The sequence below is a fragment of the Triplophysa dalaica genome, chromosome 1 (assembly GCF_015846415.1).
Source record: "Triplophysa dalaica isolate WHDGS20190420 chromosome 1, ASM1584641v1, whole genome shotgun sequence".
Taxonomy (NCBI): domain Eukaryota; kingdom Metazoa; phylum Chordata; class Actinopteri; order Cypriniformes; family Nemacheilidae; genus Triplophysa; species Triplophysa dalaica.
In genome coordinates this window covers 26,210,764-26,237,286 of record NC_079542.1, presented here as the reverse complement: position 1 = coordinate 26,237,286, position 26,523 = coordinate 26,210,764, and the positions used below count along the sequence as shown (strand labels likewise).

The 26,523-nt window shown below is 37.1% G+C and overlaps 3 protein-coding genes across 9 annotated transcripts in view; all 3 read left to right on the top strand.

Moving 5' to 3' along the window:
* The window catches only part of gigyf1a (GRB10 interacting GYF protein 1a), a 33,993-nt gene extending 31,831 nt beyond the window's left edge, over positions 1-2,162 (top strand). For all 3 annotated transcript variants that reach the window (XM_056744714.1, XM_056744723.1, XM_056744706.1), the window contains exon 26: positions 613-2,162. The gene's annotated coding sequence lies outside the window, so the exon portion shown is untranslated. The remainder of the gene's footprint in view (positions 1-612) is intronic.
* A 3,212-nt stretch (positions 2,163-5,374) lies between these two features.
* Positions 5,375-18,873, top strand: wrap53 (WD repeat containing, antisense to TP53). Of its 3 annotated transcripts, none has more exons than XM_056770009.1 (12): positions 5,375-5,564; positions 5,905-6,276; positions 7,974-8,133; positions 8,491-8,586; positions 8,836-8,944; positions 9,295-9,383; positions 14,776-14,999; positions 16,755-16,966; positions 17,244-17,347; positions 17,433-17,576; positions 17,694-17,898; positions 18,345-18,873. In XM_056770009.1, exons 2-12 carry the CDS (start codon positions 6,063-6,065, stop codon positions 18,363-18,365), a joined length of 1,578 nt encoding a protein of 525 aa, XP_056625987.1. In that variant the 5' UTR covers positions 5,375-5,564; positions 5,905-6,062; the 3' UTR covers positions 18,366-18,873. The 3 variants fall into 3 exon arrangements, with proteins under 3 accessions (XP_056625987.1, XP_056627580.1, XP_056626745.1); XM_056771602.1 differs by having other exon boundaries at positions 17,694-17,916; XM_056770767.1 differs by having other exon boundaries at positions 17,694-18,873.
* A 467-nt stretch (positions 18,874-19,340) lies between these two features.
* Positions 19,341-25,988, top strand: si:dkey-111f13.5 (uncharacterized). Of its 3 annotated transcripts, none has more exons than XR_008907017.1 (6): positions 20,630-21,055; positions 22,383-22,555; positions 23,222-23,467; positions 24,543-24,670; positions 24,884-25,049; positions 25,221-25,349. XR_008907017.1 is itself a non-coding variant. In XM_056750953.1 (6 exons), exons 1-6 carry the CDS (start codon positions 20,974-20,976, stop codon positions 25,365-25,367), a joined length of 846 nt encoding a protein of 281 aa, XP_056606931.1. In that variant the 5' UTR covers positions 20,632-20,973; the 3' UTR covers positions 25,368-25,988. The 3 variants fall into 3 exon arrangements, 2 of the variants coding, with proteins under 2 accessions (XP_056606942.1, XP_056606931.1); XM_056750953.1 differs by having other exon boundaries at positions 20,632-21,055; positions 24,884-24,953; positions 25,221-25,988; XM_056750964.1 differs by lacking the exons at positions 20,630-21,055; positions 22,383-22,555 and adding an exon at positions 19,341-19,612 and having other exon boundaries at positions 24,884-24,953; positions 25,221-25,988.
* The last annotated feature ends 535 nt before the right edge of the window (positions 25,989-26,523 follow it).

The window sequence follows — 26,523 nt, the reverse complement described above, 5'->3', positions numbered from 1 at the left end:
TTTTGAAATCAGAAGATATTTTGAATAATGTAAGAAGGCAAACAGGCAATTTTGACTACCATTGTAATTTTTCCTACTATGGCAGTCAATTGTGGTTATCAATTGAAGAACCTATTTATTTCCTACATTCTTCAAAATATCTTCTCATTTCAAAATATTTTTCTTTTGTATTCATTGGAACAAAGAAATGTATACAGATTTGGAACAACTAGGGTGAGTAAATGATGATAGAATTTTATCTTTTTGGATGAACTGTCCCTTCAAAATCATGTAAAATCAGTACTGGTTGCAATATAAAAGTAAATTATGCATTAAATTGTAGAGTGCTGTTATTTTTAAGAATTCATATTTTGTCCAGCTATACGCTGTACACATTTGCATTGCAGGAGGGGCTTGGCCCATGTCTAGGGACATCAGTGTCAGTTGTTGCGTTCACTCAATAAACAGCTGCATAATAACACTATAAAACACTTCTAGACATCTTAACCAATCACATAGCAACCATCACAGCACACTTTGGAGTATCTTGCGTAAGCAAGCACCAGTCAGACTGGAATGGGAATCTAGTTTTCGATCTGCACATTTGTGTTTCCTCTGTTTGCGTTGCAACAGGTCTTTGCTGTTGCAGATCATGAGATGAAGATGGAGACGTCATCTGCATTTCTTCCTCTACTCTCCCATCAAAGGGCCGAGTCCATTGCACACCAAGGTTAGGATTTCCAGCACATGGAATGATAACTCGGCAATAACTATGATCCAGGAGAAAGTGGAGGAATCATGACACCATAGTTTGACTTCATAGAAGATGGTTTTGTTTGTTTGGTGGGAGGAGAAGAACTTGGATCAGAGCAGTTGAAGTGTAGGAGATCAGACCTGCATATATTACTGCTGTTCAAGTGCAACCAGGGTTGACTTTGCAAGCGTTGCACACGTATTACCTGAAAATCTCCCTTCACTCACAAACACTAATATTGCTTGAAACAGTTCCACTTCGTCTCTGGCTGCCATGTAAATAATGTATATAAGCCTTTATAATTAGGCTGTTGGGGTTTCCTGTTTGTTTGGGGATTTTTGGGGATTTATGACATGCCTTAACAGTTCACTTCAGCCTATCAAGGCACACTTTAACATAAATCACCAATGAGATTAGCTCTATGACATAATAAGGGTTGTTAAGGGACCCTTGAAACATTGTGCTTATGAGCCTGCTCTCATTTCCTAAAGAGACCATTTTTAGACCATTAAAAAGGCACCCTTTGTTAGATTTCACCCAATTGATGCTGTGTAATTGATGACCTCAGCTACTCTATGGTTATGATTGGATGCGTGTTTAAAATTTATTTCAGATATTGCCACATGGAACCTGTTTTTGTCTTTTATTCCTAATGTCAGTATGGTAAGCCGTTTCTGTATCCGCACTGTTAGTTGATGTTTATATGACTTTATTATTGATGACTGAGTGAACAGAAATGGAGTCTAAACCTAGATCATTGTTTTTCAAGTCATCGTTCAGGAATCAGCATGCTCGTTTGTCCATATGTATCTTGCATTTTAGGATACGAAAGCAAAAACGGTTCTGTGACTGTATAGAAATTATTCAATAACAAGTAAAACATTAAGAAGTGAAAATTGGGAAAGAATTTGATTTGTTAATGAAAGTGATGTAGATGTCTTCAGATATATGGCCCTTTTAAAGTAAATGATGGTCTAGTGTTACAGGCAACATAATTAGATTCAATAATATGGAAATATCTTTGTTGTTATGGAATGTTAGTGATAATACAAATATGTTACTTATATTTTTCTGTGCTAAAGCAACAATACTGTATTAATAGCATCACATTGCTAGAGCTGATCTAAGTTCCCAATTCCCCTTGCATTCATGTTAGAGTAATCTATAAAGTAATATAGACAAAGACTGACATTAGATCAGCTTCGTTTAAAAATAACAAGTCTGGCCCACAACAACAGAGCTTTTACTAAACTGGTCACTGATTCTTACACAGCTTTATTCTGAGGTTGGATGTCTTTGAAATTGGCATGTAATACATTTAGGACATTAGAAACCATTTTGAAATAAGGTTTGAATTTTCATAATGTAAATAGTTTTGGGGATTTCTGGTTTGTTTGATGAACAATAATAAACTTAACAATGAATCGTGTGTGTTTGTATATTACTTTTTAACAACAGCAGCATGTTTGTATTTTCCTTTTTAACAACAACAGCAGCATTCTTAAATAATACAACTTAAGGAGAGATGTGTTTTCGTTTGTATTCACACTTGTGTATTATATGCATGACGTTGTCGAGAACATCTGCATTAAGTCAGAGATGGTTAAATGTATGTGTGCTTCTTCAGTTCAGCAAGCTTCTGTTTCCTGATGTTCTAAAGATGTATATATATATATTAAGTGATTTACCAGAATTTTTGTATTTCCACTTTTAATACATATTAGGCTATGAGACAGAAATGGCTATAAAGCAAGGAATTTGTACTTAGCTAATTTGTTTAGAACACAAAATGGGTTTCATCGATAAAAGATATTTTGACAGAAATGCAATATAATATACATAAGTATGTGTTCAGAGATGTATAAAGACCTTACATAATGAGGCGTTATGTTTTTCTTGTCGCCATATCGTAGCCCTAAGGAGACGAACTGCTCTACACACACGCGTTTCGTAAATACATGATCTCATACGTAATATGTGACGACAACTTAATCCTCTCTCAGCCTTCGTAGTGCTTCCGTAGAGCACATTGTTATATTACACAAATATGCACACAACTTCCATTACCATTTTGTCTTAATTACTAGTTTGTCTTTTTATTTTGACTGGAAAACATTAGGTCATACTACTGAAAAAACACGTGTTCCTTATAAAAACCCCGTCTGATATGTTATTGTTCAGTCAGATTCATTCTTACTGTCAATTTCCTGGTCCATTTTGGTCCATAGATGGCCCAAAGACAAACTAGACATGATGACCCCACAGATGGAGACAGAACTGTGACTCTCACAGCTCCTCAACACATTGCCCTCCTGACTTAAAGTTCACAAGTGGGAAAGGAAAACTGCCAAAACTCTGAACAGTTTCAAAGAATAATAAGTTTGGCTAGCCTGGTTGATACACTTGTAAAGGATAATAAAACTATAGTCAATTGTTGTGTTTTTTCTTTAATGCTGTGAAAAATGTAAAATATTACAGGTTCACTTTGCTCACTATAGTTTCTGAAGAAATGAAATGGTAAGACATTTACACCGAACCTCCTCAAAACACTTATTTCAACATTTATTTTGCTATTTTATCTACATAACTATGTCAATTTGGTGGAAACTACAAGACCCTGATTTGATTATCTAATTACTTCATTTCACAGCCATTAAACACCAAAGTACTCACCTCAGTTGTACCATCTGGGCAATTCCAGCGTTATGGACGTGACATAATAATGCTCAGAGCATGAATTTGTTACGATTATATTGAACCATCTGTATATATTTTACTGAACCCTTGTTGGTAGAGTCTAAACATAAAAAATGTCAGTCTATGAAAAACCTATTTATTTAAAAAAAGGGAAATGAACACGCACTATTGATGTGACAAAAAAGGACGCGTTTTTTGGGAGACGATAAACTTTGTAGGATTTCTATAAAATAAAATCCACAATCCTGAAGCAATGATACCCAATGAATGGAGAAGGGATGCTCTTCATGGAACAGAAAGTAGTTACTTTATATTCATTTTCATGTGTCCATTTATGAGGAATATGTAGCGTTATGTCACAATCCTGAAAATGGCACTCACCAGACTATGAAAATTCATGCACTAAACACATGCTTTACAAATTTGAAGAGAGATCTCAAATGGGTATATGAACCCCCAAATGTTAAAACCTGTGCTGTTACCATAGCAAAAACCACTGGAAAAAAAATTCGTGGTAAGGTTGACTTTTCACGGAATTGCCCATCTATACATTCACTGCCAGGAAATACATTTTAGTTAACGTTTTACGTCCATGGTTCTTTTTTTTAAAGCTGTGTCATGCAAAATACATAGTACATGTAACTGTTCGTGTAGTGAATATCCCTTTATATCAAAATTCATATAAAAACTGATCAAGACCATGATCCAATCAGATTTCTACGACGGCGTTTTAGTGCCACGTTAAAAATAAAAATATTAAAATAAAGTCGAAATGTTACGAGAATAAAGTCGAAATGTTTCGAGAATAAAGTCGAAATGTTTCGAGAATAAAGTCGAAATGTTACGAGAATAAAGTCGAAATGTTACGAGAATAAAGTCGAAATGTTACGAGAATAAAGTCGAAATGTTTCGAGAATAAAGTCGAAATGTTTCGAGAATAAAGTCGAAATGTTACGAGAATAAAGTCGAAATGTTACGAGAATAAAGTCGAAATGTTTCGAGAATAAAGTCGAAATGTTTCGAGAATAAAGTCGAAATGTTTCGAGAATAAACTCGAAATGTTACGAGAATAAAGTCGAAATGTTACGAGAATAAAGTCGAAATGTTACGAGAATAAAGTCGAAATGTTTCGAGAATAAAGTCGAAATGTTTCGAGAATAAAGTCGAAATGTTACGAGAATAAAGTCGAAATGTTACGAGAATAAAGTCGAAATGTTTCGAGAATAAAGTCGAAATGTTTCGAGAATAAAGTCGAAATGTTACGAGAATAAAGTCGAAATGTTTCGAGAATAAAGTCGAAATGTTACGAGAATAAAGTCGAAATGTTACGAGAATAAACTCGTAATGTTACGAGAATAAACTCGTAATGTTACGAGAATAAACTCGTAATATTTTGAGAAAACAATGGCTGTGCAGTATTTGGTTAAAGTTCTTCAGCCGGGGTCCCAAAGCGTTGTGGCATATGGATTCATGTGATAAACTGAAGCAAACATTGAAATATTAAAACAATGCTTGATTATCTAATGTACAAAATCTGGTTGCATCAAGATTATGAAAGCCACAATCCTTAAGGATTTATAAAAATGTACAAATGTGAACTAAAGAGGTTTTAAAAATGACTGCTGGTGTTTGCAAGGCCTTCCGTAGAACTAACAACTAACTGGTGTGCACTGGTTCAGATGACGTGCTTAAACATTACGTGAATGTTGTATTTTAAGAGTTTAAACAAAAAAAATACGTTTTACGACGAGTTTATTCTCGAAACATTTCGACTTTATTCTCCAAATCTTGGATTTTTTTTATTTTTAACGTTGCACTAAAACGCCGTCGTAGATTTCCTTTCTATATAGATGATGTGCTGAATTGAAATGCTTCTTACAGATCTCACACACCACTGGTTTTCCAAATCTCGCGAGTGTCATGTGATCTACAATCGTACGTCGCTCTGTCATGGCGGCAGTCTTTGATTACAAACACACATGAGTTTGTGCGGACGCTACTACGCATTGCACGTATTGCAGAGACTTCTCAAAATAAAATAAGTCACAAAGATCCAAGAAGGACTGTAAGAACAAGAGCACAAGAAACGTCTGGACAGGCACATTTAAACGAAAGGTTCAAGCAAAACAACAAGGTAGAGTGGCTGTTTTTTGACAGAGAAGTCGGATAAATTGACTTCACTTGATTGCTTTAGGTTAGATTGCTGCTGGTGATGCGTCTGCAAATAGTGTTTTCTTCCTGATTTTATTCACATATGTCAGGAAACCTTGGTTTTATTCGGTTTATTGGGAATGCAATGGAAGTTGTTGCATGCTTCAACCCGATAAACAAACCGACAGTGAGACCTTTTATGCTGATACCTTCAACTAAAATAATATATGTCAACGCTGTTTACGCATTAAGAGTACACCATGTGCCCTTTCATAAGAACGGAAATTCATTTCATAAATCATATGATCTTGTCTGCTCTCCAGGTCCGTGCTTTGGTATTGTGATGAGTTCTTCACCCCTAGAGGCTCTGTTCAGAAAACACGGAGTTAGCACTCTCATTCCTAACGTCTGAAACGCTCAAAAGCACAGCCAGCCAAGTGCAGAGGAAGAAAAGCCACATACACTGACCTCTGAAGACAGAATGTCAGGTGCTGGACAGACCAGCGATGGTGCTGCTGGACAGGAGGCAGAGGCTGATGGAGAACCTCCTCACCAGGAACAGGTGGAAGCAGATGAGGAAATGCCACCAGCAGCTAAACAGCCCAGGATGGAGCACGAATGCCTTGATTTACACATGACAGAGACGCATGCAGTGGACATGTCTGGAAGCCAGGGTTCTGCCGAGATCAGTGAAGGTGAGTTTATTTCATCAGAGACACGTACAGTTTCTGATTTACAGTATAGAGAGTAAGTTTGCTCTGTATCAGTATCACATATATGATTATATGACGTGATCCAATATCCTTTTTTGGTTGAATGTCGTATTATTGCTGCTAGTGAATCCAGCCATCACGATGCTTTCATCCTTTTGGTGATTCTTCGTCTTTGTATGTGTCCAGTTTTATAGTCACAGAATGTATTTGGATGTGATGGTATTTGTCTTGGATGGCAAAAGATGTTTTGGAGGGTTAAGTGTGTTATGTTTTTTCTCTTGTAGCTGCTCTTTAAATTACTTCAGGTGTCTGTATTTAACTTTTTCTTCATAGTCAAGTCATTTTCAAAGCAGAAAATGGTGTCTCAATGTAACTTAATGGTGATTTGGATACAGCACAGAAAGCCTGTCTCCTGAGTCTTAACATAAATGTCAATAAGCAAATATTCAATGTAAGTCATGTTTATGTAATACATATTTAGATCACCTGTGAACGTCTTAGGATAATGATTAAATTGGCTTTGTATTGTCTTATGTTATGTTATGTTAATTATGTTATGTTATCCTATTCTATTATATTTATTATGATATAATAAATGTTGAATTACCTTGAAATGTAAATATTATAATTACCCATTTGTTACTACCCTTCCTGGCTCATTAATATACCAGAGATTTAAAGAAGGGTACCATAAGACCAGTGTTATATATTCACAATAAACATTGTTGGAGAGAAGACAACAATCAACGAGTAAACTTGAAAAATTGGGATTTATTTCCATTTTAGGCTTATCTTTGAAACTTAGGTAAACAACATAACAACGAGAAAAATGAATTACATTTTTACAATGAATTTAAACAATTGAGAACTGCGAGAAAAACAACCAGAATTGCGGAGAATAAAAAGGAAAATTAGTTTGTGCCAGAGTAATGAAAGAAACAAAACCAAACACAACCCAAACCCTATATTCTAACTAATCAAACAAAAACAAAGAAATAATCTTCAAGTCCAGAAGTCATTTCTTCCCTAACCTGAACTAACATAACCAACATTACACAGGTGGCACAAACCCCTAAACCTAATGTGTATAAACAAACCTAAGTGTGCACCATGTAAATCACGTGATATTCTACCTACCCCTTTTTCCTCCAACCAGTGTAATAACATCTCAATAGTGCTACCGACCGGAAGTAAGGGAGAGTCTACGAATACATAATCAGAAAATTAAACGCACACTCGAATCATTCCACAAGCACACAAAAGCCTAACAAAGTCGAATCGACCGCTCCCTCTCCTTTCTTCGCTCTACTCGTCAATGATGCTTTAAATGGGAGAGCGAATAAGTAGCAAAGCGATGATTGGAAGAGATCGTTACAGGCTCCACCCACTCATCGGCGATCGGCCAATGAACATAGGACCCTGGAAAACAGAGAACGACAGAGAGCAGAGGACAAAATACACATACACCAAAGAACACAAACTTAGTCACACAGGGACGTAACACCATGTAAGCCATACAAAATATTGTTTCAAGTTATAACACTTTTGCAGTTGTGCTCATTTAAAGTTTTGAATTTATTGAGGTGAAACAAGTAAATAAGCAACAGCGTTTGTTTTAAAACAATTTATAATATGGAGTCTGAACTGACCTATTAACTGTATTAATGTGATTCTCTTAGTGGTTCATCCAGATACTGAAACAGGAAGTGCTGTGGAAACGGAGGTAGAATGGAATGAGAATAGAGATGAGAACAAAGAAGCGCTTGCACAGACTGAGGAAGAAAGAGCAGATGTGCCTGAGGAAAAGAGTCCAGAGGACATTTCTGCTGTGCAAAACTAGTAAGTGTGCTTCCAAAACGAAAATTCTGTAAGCATCTACTCACCCTCTTGTTGTTTTAAAACTATATGACTTTCTTTCTTCTGCAGAACACAAAAGATATTTAGAAGAATGTTGTAACCGAACAGTGGTGATACCCGTTCGCTTCTGTTGTATGGACACAAAACAAATGCAAGTCAAGTGATTTTGATCACTGCCTTTGTTCTGTTAACAACATTCTTCAAAATATCTTATTTTGTGTTCTGCAGAAGAAAGGTGAACTTGGGGTGAACTATCACTTTAAACTGTAATGAAACATGTTTTGAACAAATAAAATATGAGAGTTGAAGTGACTTCTGTTCATTTTATTGTATTTGCAGTCATAGCCTTGAGTTTAGCCAGAATCCACAGATGCTGACGGGCTCCTGGACCGAATATACCCATACTACTGAGAATTACTTAAGAGGCTGCAAATGGTGATCATTCATAAAAGCTGCATACTTATGATCATTGTATTGTCCAGACAATATCAGAGACCGCAAAGTCTTGCAAAGCATTCCTGAGGCTTAAACAGTAGAGCAAAGGGCTAACATGCCAAGATCATTCGTTTGATTCCCAGAGAATGCATGAACTTGATTAAAGAAAAAAGTTGGATAGTGTCTGCTAAATATAAAAATGATTGCAAAATCTGAAGTGTTTTCTCTGTTTCTCACCTTTCACTGCAGGGCTCCAGATGGTTCCTGCATTGTCTCAAACAGTTCTGATAATGTTCTCCGTGTGTTTAACCTCCCACCAGAACTGTATAGCAGCCGCTGGGACATGCTGTCTGAGATGGTTAGTCTGTCACTTATAATTGATCAGATTCATCTCCAGTTTTGACACCTGTCTAAGGGGCGATTCACATTTTGCGTCTTTTGCGCGTCCAAGTTCATTATCTTAAATCTAGACATGCGGCAGGCGCGCGGATAGGGATCGATGCGGTTGTGACTCACATATGGCCGGTGTTGCATCGAGATTGAAACAGTTCAACATTACAGAGTGCTGCACGCGCAGCGTGGGTCATATGACTACAGAAAGTGGCGCGGTTCGCGTTTTAGATGCGAAATGTGAATTGCGCCTATGATTTATATTATTTAGACTTTCTGAAGTCAAAGAAGCTGTTGTTTCTTTGTTTGTCCCTTTAGAGTCCAGTGCTAAAGATGCCAGAAGGAGACACAATTTATGACTACTGCTGGTTCCCAAAAATGAGCTCTATGGACCCAGACACATGCTTGTGAGTTTGAAGGTTTTCCACATTTCCACATGCATCAAGAGGACTGACATCAGGGCCTTTAACCAATATTTGCACTGCATTTCACCATTTTTTGCATTTTTAGTAAATACATATTTTTATATGTGGAGTGAACAATTTGATTTGTGCAATTTTAAAGGGGCGATGAATTAAGGTCTCAATTTTATCCCAAGCTTTAGTTATACAAGAGGGAATCGTATTCAAGCGAACATCCTGTAAGTGTGAGAACTAAAAACAGATAGAGCGAGCAAGCAATAAACATGCTGTTAAAGATCGCAAAATAGTCAGTGTCAGAGTCAGTGCCTGGTTGTGGAAGAACACAGTCGCTGCATAACCTTCCTTCGGATTCCAACATTAGTAATGCGTGGTTGAAGTTTATCTTTAAAGAGTTTCCTGCTCATGTGAGTACAACATTACTGTGGATTCCTTTGTGAACAAGGCAGAGGTTGATGATGGAATTGTGGAGAGACTAAAATTAAAAAGAAGTGCTGTGCTGTCAATATTGGATCCGATAGGAATGGCGCAGCAATCTTATGCGAGCACAACATTTTTGTACAATGCGTCACTATTGCTCGCGATGCGATTTATTCACAATTTACTCAAAATGTATTTTTACAAAATCAAAATAACAAATAGAAATTAACAACTTCCCTTGCATTATTTCTTAAATGCTTCATGTTTCTTTGTATAATAAAATTGTTTTATTTCAAATAACAAAACTAAACTACAATTTTAAAACAATTAATAATAGAATAAGTCTCTTTGATACAAACAAACTAATATTGTCTATGCTTTTCTTGGATTGTTTTGCATTTAAGAAATATCAGCATGCCCACGTTTAGGTTTCCAGTGAACATGGCAGCCCCTGATGGTCAAAAAATCTATTGCGGTTCAGTTCACACCTCAACCCATTTGAATTGTCACACATTATAATAAATTTTCAACCGGCTCATGGTGAATCGTTACATCCCTACTGCCAAGTCTTCATTGCGGAACACCCATACAAACCGATCGTTTGTCAAGACGGTCTCAAAACCCGGGTAAAGAATAGCCTATCACTTTTAGCCTATTGATTTTGTTGTTTTTGAATGTAAAAACCTCGCGAACATCATAAGGAGACCTCATACAACAGTATTAAACAATAAACAAGCCCACTTTATCACACCTTTAATATAGTTAATTGTTGTTTATCGCTGTATGATTATAACCGCTGATCTATAATAATTAACTGGGTTGCTTATGACGTCGAAGCCATCGTGACACCATGTTGATATCCTCAAATATTGAATAAAATGGAACTTTATTATTTATAATATTAATATTAATGATAAAACTTGACCTTATCATTCACTGGTTTGTGTGTCCGCCAGCAGCTGGCGTTTTTTTTTCCCACACTCAGCGCCGACGTTCGACTGGAAGGCCAGTGTTGAAAAATGCTCAACTTGGGGCATAACACTGTGGCTACAGCGGGCATTTTCAACCAAGCTCCTGCCGTATTCAGCCACTTAAAAGCACCTCGCCCGACACAGCGCCTTAAGCATGTAAGGAAGGAATATTTGATGACGGGCCGTTCAATTATTCTTAAGTTAATGCAGTAGCTCAGTGGTAAGAGCATGGTGTTAGCAACGTCAAGGTCATGGGTTCGATCCCAGGGATTGCACATACTTAGAAACAAATATATAGTACAATGCAATGTAAGTCGCTTTGGATAAAAGCGTCTGACAAATGCATAAAAAAAATTAATAATTGAACAGACCGGAGTCAATTAGTGAAAGTGACCTATTTGTCATGTATGCTGAGTGACCATACCCAAAATGTGACCACTGTGTTTAACCCATCCAGAGAGTAGAGAAGACACGCACTGATTTAATCCACTTATGCCACGTTTACCACACCACAGGACAATTGTTCTACATTGTGAGTGAGTAAATGAGTGAGAGACCGCACGCACACCTGCGGCTGTGTGTTGGCAGTAATGTGACAGAAAAAATAAGAGGCATAAATAATTTATGCTCATTGGCTGTTCTATCATCGGCAGTAAAATAAATCACGCAAAAATTAGAAGGTCTATCAAAATATGTTTGATATCAGTTATAAGCAGCATGAAGAGGAGAATGAACCAACAGGCTATCGGTGTTTGTTAATGCATTTTGTATTTAGTTCTTTTATTTAGTTATTCATAATATGTATTCTATATTGTTTTTGAAAGGGTTTGTTTATTGAAACGAAACTGCACAAGTTTCCATTAACAGTAAAGTTTGACATTATAAACATCAGATCAAGAGCAGGGTGCTGCGTGCGGTGATGGCCTGTATGCTACACAATCACTTTTCTGTTGTTTAAACTTAGCTAAGATATATGGAAATGTAATGCGGTCAATAAAAAATGTGCTTATTAAATAGTGAGAGTGTTAGATTTTAAAGTATGTACATACAACTTTATTTGACTTATATATATGTCTGCCATTAACGACTATTTTTATCAAATTATCTATTATTCTAAATGAATAATTTTTCATTGTTAAATGACAAAGATTTTAAAGAAAAATATACTTTTTATAATTTATTGATGAATGCAGAACGATAAGCAGATTTAATTTTTTTAAAAGGACAACAGCCATTTTAATCTAAATATAAATTGTCCAAAGAAAATAAAAGCTAACTGTTTGGGCTGTTTAGTGCAAATGAATGAAGCCTCAATACAAATTATTACAATGGAGCACAGTGGCGTCTAAAGGAAATATAATTAATCTGTTTATTTGTGCATGCTGGAACTGCAAACAAATTCAACAAAAATCACTATATGTTACACAATGAAGGCGTATCAATGCACATTTCCTGCTTGTCCTGTTTAAACTACAGCAAGTTTTATTATTCGTGAGATAGCGGAGCTTGCCACCTGAAGATACAGGAGTTCATCTGAGCCTCTGCCGTAACGCAAACGCGACACATACAGGTGATGATCAAAAGTTCAGAGATATGCTCATCATAAACAACGGAAAACTTGCTTCACTACTTACTAAGTTGCTGTTTTCTTCAGGGGAAAGCTTACTAGTCTCCTTTATAGTGATGCAGTAGTTTTAGCGCTCCTTACCCAGCTCACATTGTTTAAGTGAGCTTTAATATAAAGATAAATAGTTTCTCACTTCTGGAATAATTAACAAATAATCACTCATTAACTCTTTTAACCAAAATATTGCATGCATGATCAAAAAGCGCATAACCTTGAAAAAACAAGGAAATGTGAACATCTTGGTAGCCTTACGTTTGACAAAAGGGAATATAAATCCAAGCTTGCCCATCTATATCAGTAAATAGATCGACAGACTTGATGGTTCAGCAGATCCAATCATGAGAGTCACTAAATGTGTGGTCTATTGGACTGGTGCAGTCGTTAGGTTTGAGTGCTCTTTTCTGACGGACAAAGACTGGAATCGGCTCCGAAATTTAGAAGGTAAAATAATATCAAACGAGCATTCGATCAAAATATTTAGAACGTTTAGAACATGCTTGAAGTCCCAGAAGTCAGTTCCAAGGCTGCCTAGCAAGATCGGTCTCCAGAGACCACAAGTCCGTTCTTGAAATTGAGAAACAGCCATTGTTCATTGTAGTACATTCAGTCATGATTAGCCATTATTTGTTGTTTTTCAAATAGAAATTCGTCAACAGATTTCTGAAAAGAAATTCGTCAACAGATTTCTGAAAAGAAATTCGTCAACAGATTTCTGAAAAGAAATTCGTCAACAGATTTCTGAAAAGAAATTCGTCAACAGATTTCTGAAAAGAAATTCGTCAACAGATTTCTGAAAAGAAATTCGTCAACAGATTTCTGAAAAGAAATTCGTCAACAGATTTCTGAAAAGAAATTCGTCAACAGATTTCTGAAAAGAAATTCGTCAACAGATTTCTGAAAAGAAATTCGTCAATACATCAAAGCTAATTTCATCTTCAAAGAACTACGAAGCTGTAAGGCGAAAACATTTGTCTTTTCTCTATTTTTCTAAAGGTGCTTCACATGTATGTACATTTACATCTGTTTTTGATGTTCACTGTTTTTATGATACATTGTCAATAAAAAGATATTCCATCATTTCAGAACCCTCATCCATCAGTAATTCGCACATTTAATAATGTTGTGATTTTCTACTTTCTTTCTCACGATTTGTAAACCTATTTTTGAATGTAAAAGTAAATGAAGAACACACTAAAATACCTTTCTTTTTGGGCAACCCCACAACATTTGGGTGAAATGTTGGGTGAAGACTTAAATTTTTCGAACTATAAACTTGAAGTCATGCCCAGGTTTCTGACTCTATTGATTTCTAAATGTTTCCCTGTGGTTTACAGATCGACTCAGTTTATCATTTTACAGACAAGGCATGTGTTTCAGGAAACTGTATTTTGACTAAGCTTCTGCTGTTGTTCTAGAACAGCATTTTTTTGTTTGTTTATTGTTTATTTTATGATTAGTGGTGATGAGCTCCGTCTCATCATCTGCTTCATGTTGCTGCATTGCTTGGCAACAGTGAAAGACCAGACTTATTGCTTTAATACATAGTCCTCTCTGTGAGTTTCCTATAAGTAGTAGTTCTGGAATTGTTAAGGCCAGGAAGATATCAGAAGACCTTATGCTTCCGTTTCAGCTCTTACTGAATGTCTTAACCTTGATGGTTCTGTTTTTTTTGATGGAAAAGGGAACGGAACAGAAAATTGTCCAAGTCAATGACACGTTTCACAGATGACAAGCAGGTTAGTAATGAGGTCTCTTTAACTGCGGCGTGTGCGGAAAACAACTCGGATGAGAACCATGACAAGTCATGGTGCCAAGGGCGAAACGATCCTTCATAAAGAACTTTGAGACAGAAAAGCTCTGTCTTTCACCGTCTCCTTGTTTCTAAAAGAAAGCTTGAATGTGCTCTGTGACAATATCATTTAACAGGTTTTTGCCCTGTTATTGTTTACAGGTGTTTTTTAACATCGTAATACAGTTTTTAGAGCGTTGCCCTTTCGATCCTTTCACAGCAGAATTTTGGTGTTGGCTGAAGAGCTGTTAAAAGAGCTGTCCACAGGGGTTGATCAATAACTCTGACTCCCCGTTGGTTCCCTCCAGGGGAGGTGCTTAGTATTCAGGTCATGTACTTTCTCCATCTTGACTCAAGTCATTTGGTGTAGTTTCTCCCTATCCACTGTAGAGACAGAACGTTGGATCTATTGTTAATAGGTCTTTTGTGTTGCTGGCTTGGAGGGAAGCCAGGCGGACTGATGTTTCTCCAATCCCTTGGATTTCTTGAAACAGAAATAATTGGCTCTCTGGTGTTTTTGAGATTTTGAAATATAGTGCAGTGACTATTCTCGTTCTTCTCGTTCCCCTTCAGCATTGCCAGCAGTAGTCGGGACAACCCGGTTCACATATGGGACGCTTTCTATGGGGACCTCCGTGCATCGTTTCGACCCTACAACCATCTGGACGAACTGACGGCAGCCCATTCCCTGTGTTTCTCACCGGATGGCTTGCAACTCTACTGTGGTTTTGATAAAATCGTAAGGGTCTTCCACACCGACCGTCCTGGGAGAGAATGTGAACAAAGGCCTACGATTGGTGAGGAAGGTTTCTTTTTGAGGAAAAACTATTACATCTCTTTCACGCTTCCAAGGGTTTTAATGAAAGCTATTAAGATGTCTTCTTGCATGGGTGTGGAATGACTGTAATCCCATTTGATTGTTTTTTTTTTGTTTGAATGAGTCACTGGCATTCACGACGGTAAACACATATTTGGCTTGATTACACTAACAAGGAAGTGATCTCTGAGGATATCATTATCGTTGCGTATTTGGAGCGACTGATACAACACTGCTTTTGTAATTATTGGTTTGAATATGATTAAAAATTTATTTTAAAGGAGGATACTGCACCATTAGGACCACAATCTTATATCACGATATTTTACACGCTTTTTGATGTGAACAAACCAAAAGATTTCTAGGATTACAGTGAGGGAAATAATTATTTGATCCCCTGCTGATTTTGTATGTCCCTCTAATTTCAATCCCCAATATATGCACAGTTGTGACAATTTTTGTCTGTGTTCTGTTATTCTTGACCCTCAGAGAAGAGCAGGGTTCAACCTTAAATTTTTGGGATTTGTCTCAATCACTCAAAAATATTGCGTTTGATCAGATTTTTACATAAGTAACATACACATCTCGCCTATAGATGAACACTTAAAGTTTGTTTCCAGAAACTACTGTTCTCATACAATTATACGGAAAATGATGGAAGTGCAAACTCGGTGGGGTTGATTGTAACAGACCGATATATATTGAAGATGAATATTGCTTGTGCATCTGTTCAAAATATATATTCACACATCTATCCCTCATCCTTCTTCTATGGACGGAGACATATAGATTTGATAGAAAGTGCAGCACAATGATGACAAAGAAAATCATAATTGTCAATCATTTTTGCTGATATTGTAATCACAGTCATCTTTTCAAGTAATGGAATTTACATTATTTTCATCTTGAAGGCTCAGTGCACACTGTGTTGCAACTAACCATGCAGTGTTGTAATGTTTTTCAATCCTAGTTAACACTTGCCAGGACGTGCTGACATATATCAAAATGGTGCTATGTTTTAAGCAACAAGACTAAAATATTATTAGGATGGATTTGGTCACTTACACACTTAACTCAGAAATAGAAAAAAATGTGATGCTGAAATTGATATTTTTTAAAAATCCAGACATTACAGTGTAGAAGTAGAGACAAAGGAAATGATGGATGAGGGAGAGAGGTATCGGCAAATAAAGACTTATGATCATAAACTTAGAATTTTTATTAAACCAAAGACATATTCAATTATACAATGCTGGAACATCAATTCTTTGGGTTGGTGGTCTTATGTTTTTTATGTTTGATTGCACAAAATGTATGATAAATTTCTATATTTCATAAAATGCCACAAAAACTGTGACTCCCCTGGACCCAACTTGGGGCCCCAAGAAAATACACTACAGCATTCTTTGTCTATTGTCTCCATAAAAAATACATCACAACCTTCAAAAGATTTACATGAGAGAGAAAGAATGAAAAGCACAAATCATTCAACTTTGTGTAACTATGTAAAAGGTCTGTTTTACAATTAACCCTGGGTTAGGCTGTGCCATCACACTCACCTTTACACACATCCTAAAAATGTATTTAGTTGCAAGTTATTTCTTATATTTGCTTATTATTGAATAACTCAATGTTTCTGTACAGATCTTGCATGTACAGTATGCAACTTGAATAAGATATATATTTTATTCCTTATTCTTTTCCCTCATTTTGTATTTTCTCATTTTTGCGGAAGTCAAGAAACAAGGTCAGACGGGTATCATCTCCTGTATTGCCTTCAGTCCATGTCAGTCCATGTACGCATGCGGTTCGTATTCCCGGTCAGCTGCCATTTACTCTTGTGAGGATGGCTCTCTGCTGGCTCTTCTGCCCACCCGACACCATGGAGGCCTTACACACCTGCTCTTCTCACCTAATGGCTATCACCTATTCACAGGTGGACGCAAGGTCAGTAAGTTCGTGTACACTTTGATATGGACCTTAGTGAGGGTAGATGCTGCATTTGTATACTGAGACTATGAGGAATTTAAGTTGTACTTTAAGACGTGAGGTCAAACAAAAAAAAACACCGGGGTAAAAAAAAGAATGCAACACATTACCTTATAGCTTTCTTTTGGAGCATCATTGATCATATCTCTGTTCACAGCTCTAAGACAGTCATAAGCTCTGCCACTATATTCTCACACAGGATAATTTTGGCATGTTTTGAAATCTCTGCTTTTAGGACTCCGAGATCCTGTGCTGGGATCTTAGAGAACCGGGACGGGTTCTATTTTCCATGCACAGGAGCGTCAATACCAACCAGCGTATCTACTTTGACCTTGACAGGTAACATCACGATTATAGCAAACCAGATTTTTTCCTTGACCCACTTATGCTTTTGTGTAGATTGATGTTTGTATGTCTAAAATAGATCTGGCCGGTATCTGCTGAGTGGGGACACAGATGGTGTAGTGTCTGTATGGGACACCCTCACAGCGCCACTTGAAGGAAATGAGGAGGTACTGCAGCCAGTACTGCAGTTTCAGGCACATACAGATTGTGCAAATGGCATCAGGTAAAATAAAGATTATTTTAGTTATATTCAGTAAACAGTTATTTAGAAAACAATGCACAAATATCTGTTCTTTAAAGACCATTATAATATACCTGCTTCTATAATTCATTCCTGCAGTTTACACCCTTTCATGCCATTGGTGGCGTCCTCTAGTGGCCAGCGTCAGTTCTGCTGGCCATCTGACAGTGAGGAAGCAGAATCTGATTCAGAAGAGAGCCATGTGATCTCTTCAAATGCCATTCGACAAGACAATGCTCTAGTGCTGTGGTGGGCCGGCCCAGTGGGCTCAACCAATGAGAGGGAGCAGGAGGAGGAGCCAGAAGTACTTTGATCAAAATGAGTAATTTGACAGAACTGTAACCTACTGCCAGTCTAATAATAATGATTGTTTTCAAGATTGTAATTGTTGCCCTATTTTAATCGTAGAACATTTTAAGTTTTTTTCAGGCGTCCTTGAATACAAAAATTTGGGATAGCTTATACATATTCGTTTTGCAGTGACAAATATTTTCTTTGTTTCTGAGTCAGTGACTGTCTCATAGCCAATATCTAAAATCCTCATCAATAAATAAAATCTAAACCAGATCTTGTAAATTACGATTTGAAATAATTATTTACATTCAATTGAAATATTAACATTTTCAGTTTCGTTTACATTGTGTTAGCTAGTGATTCCGGAATTGCCAAGTCTGAAGCCTCTCAGGTGTACAGATTACAGCAGCGTGTATCATTGCAATTTAAAGAGTGTTTTTCTCTTTTACCATGCAGAGTTTTCAGGATGCACAATGAGACATGTCTAGGACTAACCTTCAGTGTATAACCACCGTGACCAGAGAACAGCTTTGTGTTACTGTCTGAAATCGGAGGTTTGTCTTTGATAAACCTGCAAGGGAGTACAGTGAGCAGCTATGAATATATTTTTGTAAGCCAACGATCTGCTTTATTGTGAGTGAATGTGCTTGGTTTCCGGCCTCGAAATGGACCTCGCCGCTTTAGCTGAGGCTGCACATTTCTTTTTGTAAGAACCTGTGTAAATGTTTGTGAGAAAGAGAGAGTTTGTTAATCTATCTAGTCTGATGGTGTTTTGACAAAAAGGTTTGCGTTTACAAAATGTACAAATGTTTTATAGCATTGCCTTGACTTTGTGTGTGTGTACATTTATTTTTTGTGCTTATGTGTTCTCTTAAAGCAGTGAGTTTGAATGTTTTGTCTGACATGCTATAGTCATTTTTTTTCCTCAACACATAAAATAAATACAGCAAAAGAGCTTCAGTTACTTTTACACGTGTAAAACCAACTTTCTTTGTATAGATTCTTCTAGATTTAAAGTTACACAGTTAAGGTTCTTGCAGTTTCTGACATATCTACAGCTGAGACATTTGACAGACTTTCTTAAGTCACTTTTTTTTATAAATGCGAACATATCGTGAAGCACCTTCTACAACTCACTCTTCACTCTCGAAAATAGTGGAGCTTCATGATGATGTCATAGAAGAACCATTTTTGAAACATAAATATTTAAGAAATGGTTTTTATAAGCTAACAATTTACAATAAGAGAGAATCATTTTTCAGTATTTATTCATCCTTGTTAATGCAACACTGTAGAACTTTTGCTCACAGGTTCCCTCATGTGGTTAATAAGCGCAATTGTTTGTTACCATCGTCGTAAATAATGACGCTGTATAAGCTTCTCTGTGGGTTGCACAAGAAACATGCATTTGTTAACCATTCTGATGGAACCAGCGAATGCAGAAACGTTTGGAAACCATGTCACAGTCTTCCTTAGGCAGGGGATGGACCGGGCTGTGTTAACGATCCGAACACAGAACTTACAGAGTGTGGTTATATCCGCTATGAGGCTACTCAGGTAGCAGCGGCAGTAGATTCAATTTAAGAGTTGTTCTACCACTGAAATAGTTTTAGAAACATTACTTTAAGGTCGAAAAACTACAAAGTGTTGCTTTAAGAGCATTCCCTTCCATGGTGAGATACGGTCTGACTCTCCAGATGTTCTTCAGGAATGATCTGGGATTGGTATGTAGGTTACTAATGAAAGGCTGTATACTTTGTTTGTTGGATGCTATAACCAGTGTTGGGTGTAACTAGTTACTAAGTAATTAGTTACTGTAATTTAATTACATTTCCCTTGAAAAAGTAAAGTAAGGGATTACTCATATGTTTTATGTAATTTAAATACAGTTACTTTTTATGTAATTAAACTAAATACTTTGTGAAATATATGCGTGTGAAATAGCGTAATTGACTTCAAAATTCAAAGTCTTACTTTAAAATCTGTGCCTTAATGTATAATTCTCACATTTGTAATAATTTGGTCAGTTAATAATATTATTTGAATGAATTCAATAAGCCGTTTCATGTATATTCTTGAATCACTGAACTAATCAAGGTTGATGTAGGATATAGAAAGTAATTAGTAATGAGTAACTAAATCCTTTTTGGACAGAGTAATTTGGACAGTAATCTAATTACATTATTGAATATGTAATGAGTAACTAGTAAATAATTACTTTTTACAGTAACTTACCCAACACTGGCTATAACAGGTTTTTTTGGAAAAGAAGGTTGTGGATCGGTCATCCTTTAAAATAACATACTGGCGAGTGTTTTTCTTCGACTAGATGAGTAGCACCTCCATTTTCAATAAATTCAATATCAGATGATGAGCCTTCCAGAGGTGAAATGCTTGCCGTGTAAACACTGATTTGTAAGAATGGCTGCTGGTCAGAAGTTATGAAAATGAGAATTAGTTGGGTGTCATCTGCGTAATAATATCTGAAGTAGCCATTAGAGATGGGAACTTCACAGATTGAGTCAGTGTGAATGGAGAATAAAAGTGGTTAGAGCAGCTGATTGAGTTCAACTGTAGTGGGAAACTGGGGATGAAGTTGATCTTTTCCGTGATCCACACCTTAACCAAACAGAGCCTGAGCATCATGGGGGTGACGAGGCAAGCGGCACAAACATTTTAAAATGTAAAACTACTTTATTATTTCTATTGTTTCAGTTACATCCTTACAACAGTTTGTGCTTTTGAAAAATCTATTTAATTTCCGTTTTAGCCTCAATATTTCGGGCAAAATATGACCCACAATGAGCATGAACCCAATAGCAAAAAATCTCAAATGACTAACACTGTGGGAGGCCGCTCATGAAACACTTCCACACACACACACGCTGGCAGGCATCTTGTTTCAAATCTTTTGGATCAAATCATCCTTGAATGCTAAGCAGCACAGTCCGTTGTTTTGTTGTCCATGTTGCTAAGCAACCATCAGCGAAGAGAATGAGACGTGGGTAACGGGAGGAAATTGTGATTTTTTGAGAGCTAATCTCTGGTGCTCCAGCAATCCAAGACCCAGTGTTGTGGAGGGAAAATGTGGGACACAAGGTCTCTTGAGAAGATGGTCAACAGGACAACTTTGAGCACACAGCGTGTGCTCCACAAAAACATTCTGGGTGAGTGCAATCTATATAATATACAAACATGGTCTCTTGGTTCGTTCATTATTACCAGATCACATCCAGGTTCACCTTTGGTTGTGTAGGGTGAATTCTTGCCGTAGGGCAGCACAGAACATTCTCTGCCTTTGACAACCGAAATACAACACAGAAAAATCTGTGCCATCTACCTCCTTACACACTAATGACTTTGGCATTTACCAGCACAATGAACGCTACTGGCCTTTTGTCTAACAAACAGAAAAATATAGACATAAATATCAGGAAATATGCTAAAGTTCATGCGTCTAGAATAAATATTTGAGTGAAACAAAAATCTATACACGCCCAGTGAAAAAAAAAACCTGTAACGGTTTTAGCTATTTGTTAAAGTTAAAATAATGATGAGCGTAGCTCACCAAATATGATTCTCCACCAGATCTATCAAGATCACATCCATGAAATAAGTTATTTAAAACATTAATTTCAGGCAGGGAATTAGTTTAGCTCAAAGGGAAAAAAAGTATAATAATCATCAAGTATACATATTTTACTGTTTCTGGTTAGCAGTATAGTGATAATACTTGTATGTATTCGTCCGGCAAATACACCTCAACGTTATCTCATGGCCATAAGTAACACGACTTTACCAAACAGTATTTAGAGCTGTAGCATAGATCGAAACACAGTTTAAGTTCCAAGTATATGTGAGCGTTGATCACAGGTGAATATATGATTGTTTATTAAACTCTACTCGACATAGTGCGACATAACGACGATCGCATTAACAGGTAAAGCATTCTTGAACAGCAAATAAATAATCTTGAACAAAGAGGCACAAACTTAACACAGCTATTTAATGTATAGAATAGGATACTTGCGAGCTCTGTGCTGGACCAATATTCGTATGCGCGTGAAGAGATGGAAATGTTCAAAAGGTTTCAGAATGCAGTCCTGATGGAGCGCTGAGTTAAGGGTTTAAGTGTCCGAAGTTTGGAGGGCCTATGCGGGGCCATGAGCCCCCGTCTCTGTTGGATTCCCTTCTGCGCTGAATGTATCGGTGATACCAAAGCATAACTACACCCCTGCTTGCAACACTTTGAATACTAAATCTGCAATCTGTAACTTTTACCATGCCCCGCACACAGCCTAAAAAAGTGAAGCCATAGCAACAGGGCTTTCACAACAAAGCATACTTAAAGACATTAGTAAAGAGACATCAAAGAAGATGGATTTTTTTATATTATTAGTTTAAATTAATAGTATTGTTATTAACTATTTGTTTATCTAACTAGTAGTTTTAATGTGCTACCACCTATTACATCACCGGTCCTTACTCTTGCAGACCTTGAAGAACAATCGTCTCCGTGCTCATCTCTGAACCCCAAAACAGACAAGCACCTGAAATCTCCTTTGAAGCCTGTGATTGGATGGGACAAGCCTGACACTCCTGCCTTGGAAGAATTTAAGATGTTGGCAGAGAAGGAGAAACATACCGCTCTTAGACTGCAGGAGGAGGTTGATATTTGTAATCCTCAAGTGAACCATGTCGAAAAGTAATTAATACAGACATGCTAGACTGTAACACTATGTCTCCTGGAATTCAGAAAGCCATACTTCAGTCTCCAAGGAAGCAGCCTGCGGAGATTTATATTAAGACTTGATTAAAACTTTCTGATAAAAGAGTCCAACTGTTTCTAATTCAACGTATTTCCTGTCCAGCAGCAATATAATCCTCAAATTCTTCCCTTGCTGCATCCGAGTAGCAGATTAAATGAATGATCCGGTCGCTACTCCAACGCTGGTAGCAGTCAGAGCTTTGCTATTGTGTCAGAGAAATGAGAAGAGCTTTTGTAATAGGGTGTAATTGCTTGTGTAATTGCTCTCCAGGGAAAGCAGGCAGCAGCCAAACCCAGAGACAGCTCTGCTCTTCAAAAGCCCAGTACAGTTGCCCTGCCAACAATGATCATTCATCCTTTCTTTCTCTCCCTCCCGATGTCTCCTTGTGTTCTCTCTACCTTTCCATCTCTCGTGTTTCGCTTTCGAACCCAACATCTTCATCATCCACCGGTTTCTTCTGTTTTTCATCCATCTCTATCCTCCCCTCTTGGTTTTTCTCTGCTTTCTTCCTGCTGCCCCTCACATTCTTCTTGACCTTTTTCATCTCCTTCACCTCTTCCCCAGAGTCTTCGGGCCCGGTTTCAAGAGGCTCTACGAGCGAGGGACAGGCTGGAAGCTGAAGTGAGGCTGGAGCTGCAGGTGGAGCTACAGGGTGTGTTCAGAGCTCATTGTGATAACCTGAGGGCTCAGCGGGAGGAGAAGAAGGTCCAGGCCGTAGGTGAGGCCTGCAGGAAACTGAGAGATCAACTGGAGAAAGAGGCAGAAGAGGACAGAGAGAGAATAATACAGGCTTTACGAAAAGAAAACCAGGTATTTACGTTTTTTTCTGGAATCGTTTTTTTTTATCTCTGTTGGGCCCAAACGTTCCCCTAATGACTGTGACAACAATAAGTAAAAATTTTCTCTATATCATTGCGTTCCTAATGAAACCCTGCTTGTCCAAATTCGCTGTTTTTTCAGGAAATAGGAAAATCACCATTCTTTTTAGATGATTACAGCTGGGTTGTCACAATTTGCAAGAAGCAGTGACAAACATAAAGGGTGACTAAAAATAATGATTTATGGTATCTAAAGCTTGGAATATGAAGTTACAAGGTTTCAAAAGGACAGCAGCTATGTGAAAATACACCGTTGGTTTTTGAGGGAGACTGTATTCAATTTTGTTAACCCGAAAATTAAAATTCTTTCATAATTTACTCATTCTCATGTAATTTTACACCTGTAAACTTTTTTCCAATGAACACAAAGAAAGATATTTGGAAGAATGTCATTTTCAGTTCCGGGACATCATTGGTTACCATAGTAGGAAGAATTAAATGGTAGTCAAAGGTGCATGAGAACTCTTTGTTTACCATAATTCTTCTAAATATCTTATTTTGAGTTCAACACAACAAAAAATACAATATTTATTTCCTAGTATAGTAGAGGATGATGTCACAGAACTGAACATTTCTAACATTCTTCCAAATATCTTTCTCTGTGTTCATTGGAACATTTTTTTTTAAAATTTTTAAAGAAGTTAAGGATAATTTTTGCATGAACTATCCCTTAAAGCTGTGTATCATTGTTTTGTGCAGGCAAATAATACAACCCAATACAATACAATACAATAAAAACTGGAAAATAAAATGTAAAAATCACTGTACTGTACTGTTAATGATTAAATATGTTGTCAAAGTTGAAAAGCACTTTTTAATACTTTTGTTGGTTAGATATTTGCAAAACCCAGTGACAAACATAAAGGGTGACTAATATGAATTATTATTTTGGATCTTACTAAACAGTACGAATATAACGTAATATAACATAATATAATATTAATGAGGAACAATAAGAGTCACCAGCATGATATAAAACATAACAAGAGCCTCATTCTGTTTGTCAGGAGCATGTGAGGATGTGTGTGCAGGAGGCAGTGAAAAGTGTTTGCGATGAGTGTGACATGAAGGCGGAGAGAGAGAGACACGTCCTACAGGACAAGCATGCAGAGGAGATATCTGAACTTCATGACAGGCAAACACACATGAAACTGTCCTCCTTCTCATTCCATTCCCTTTTTTACAGACCTCTTTGAAATGTCATCACTTTCTTGTGTTTCTCTGCTTTCTGTCCTTTCCAGAGGATGTCTGGAATATATTCTTTTTTCTGTCATCACCATCAGTGCCTCATCTGTGCTCGTCCAACTTTCTTCATTAGTGCCTGTGCATATGTGTCTGTGTGTTCCAGGCTCCGGCAGCTGCAGGACAGTCTGGAGAAAGTCTGCCGGGAGCGCGTAGAGTATGAAGCAGAGTTTAAGGTCAGCTTCCGTAATGAGGTCATCATCAATAAATGAACAGCTCTAAAATGGTGCCCACTCCAGTCCAGCGTCTGCAACACCCAGGAACAAAGTGGCGTAATAAGACAACGCTCTTTCTCTCCACTGACGTTTGTGCATTAGTCTGTCCATAAGCACCGTCACAGCCAGCTGTGTTGACCTTTGACCTTTTGCTTGAGGATTTATTTTTATGACTCATTACTGTAAAGAATAAAAAGTCACATGCTTCTATCTCTCTCTCTCTTTTAGAAGGTGCAGGCTAGCTACAGGCGGTTTGTGGATCTGACTGATTCCTCCCTTCACTCTGACTACCTCTTAAAACTCCGCAGACTTGGAAGAGAGCCGGGTCTCACAGACACTTCGTCACAAACTGATGACATCACACCTGAACTATGACCTTGTGATGCCTGTAATCTCACTTGGTTGTCACGGTAATGACTTTAGTGTCATGCCATGTGAAATGATATGCTCTCTAACACTGTTTTATAAAGTATTTTACAGATGTGTTTTAAACCTTATGAGGTAACACTAAAGTTGTATTTGTTAACATTAGTAAAAGCATTAGCTGACACGAACTACAATAAACCACAATGTAGATCTTTGTGGCATTTATTAATCTTTGTTAGTTAATGTCAGTCCAAGTTACTTCGTTGTGCATTAGCTTATGTCAGCATTTACAATTCTCTTTGTTCTTATTACGGTTATTATGAAAAAATGTATTGGTAATTACTAAACTGAACATAAACACATTTACTGTAAATGTCCTTTTAAAAAAAGTTTTCTTCTGCATGAATATTTACTTTATATTATTTGAAATATTTACTTAACTGCACAAATATAGATAAGGATAATAAACTATGTAAACAATTCGTGGAAAATCACTCACAAAAATGTTAACCTCAAATCTTAAAAAATGTTTGTGCTCATGTAACTCGTCAATTACTCATATTTAAATGTCATTTGAAATGTCATCTTGAAGTTTTGTTTTTATAAAATTAAATGTCACTTAAATATCAAGATATGCCTGACATGTTTTGTTATTTTTCACGTCCCTTCATTGTGTTGCTTTTTCCTAGGCAGTCAAATAAATCATCCTGAAACGGAGCATGTATGTATTTTTTGTAGTATTTTCACTTTACCACGAGGTGTCAGTGTAGTCAAGGTTTTACCTTTCTCGGCTGACGGCTGCTTGTAGTAGCCTCATACACTTTTAACTGTTGTTTTCAGATGTGACCGACAGGCATTAAATATATTTAATCAATTAATGTTTCACATAGAGAGAACGCTTTATAATCATTTCAGCGGCCTTCAGTTTGATGGAACAGAGAACAGCCTCTCTTTATCGGCTGCATATCGCACTAAGCTTATTATTAGTGTCGTTACCGGCATGAAATGCTATTACACGGACATTTGCCAGCGAGCGCACTGGGGGCGCTGTAACTCTTTAAGCCGTCGCTTCTGAATGCACAGCATTAATCGGTGTGATCGAGAGCCAAGGAACACAATCCACTGATTTAAAACGAAAAGGAATAGCGCTAAAGAAACACACAAT

Excerpts from the sequence above, each read along its gene's own strand:
- wrap53 (XM_056770009.1), top strand. The coding sequence starts at position 6,063 with ATGTCAGGTGCTGGACAGACCAGCGATGGTGCTGCTGGACAGGAGGCA. Across the intron at positions 8,945-9,294 it reads GGGACATGCTGTCTGAGATG|AGTCCAGTGCTAAAGATGCC; the intron begins GTTAGTCTGTCA and ends TTGTCCCTTTAG. Across the intron at positions 15,000-16,754 it reads TGAACAAAGGCCTACGATTG|TCAAGAAACAAGGTCAGACG; the intron begins GTGAGGAAGGTT and ends TTTTTGCGGAAG.
- si:dkey-111f13.5 (XM_056750953.1), top strand. The coding sequence starts at position 20,974 with ATGTGGGACACAAGGTCTCTTGAGAAGATGGTCAACAGGACAACTTTG. Across the intron at positions 21,056-22,382 it reads GCTCCACAAAAACATTCTGG|ACCTTGAAGAACAATCGTCT; the intron begins GTGAGTGCAATC and ends TTACTCTTGCAG. Across the intron at positions 22,556-23,221 it reads CTCTTAGACTGCAGGAGGAG|AGTCTTCGGGCCCGGTTTCA; the intron begins GTTGATATTTGT and ends CCTCTTCCCCAG.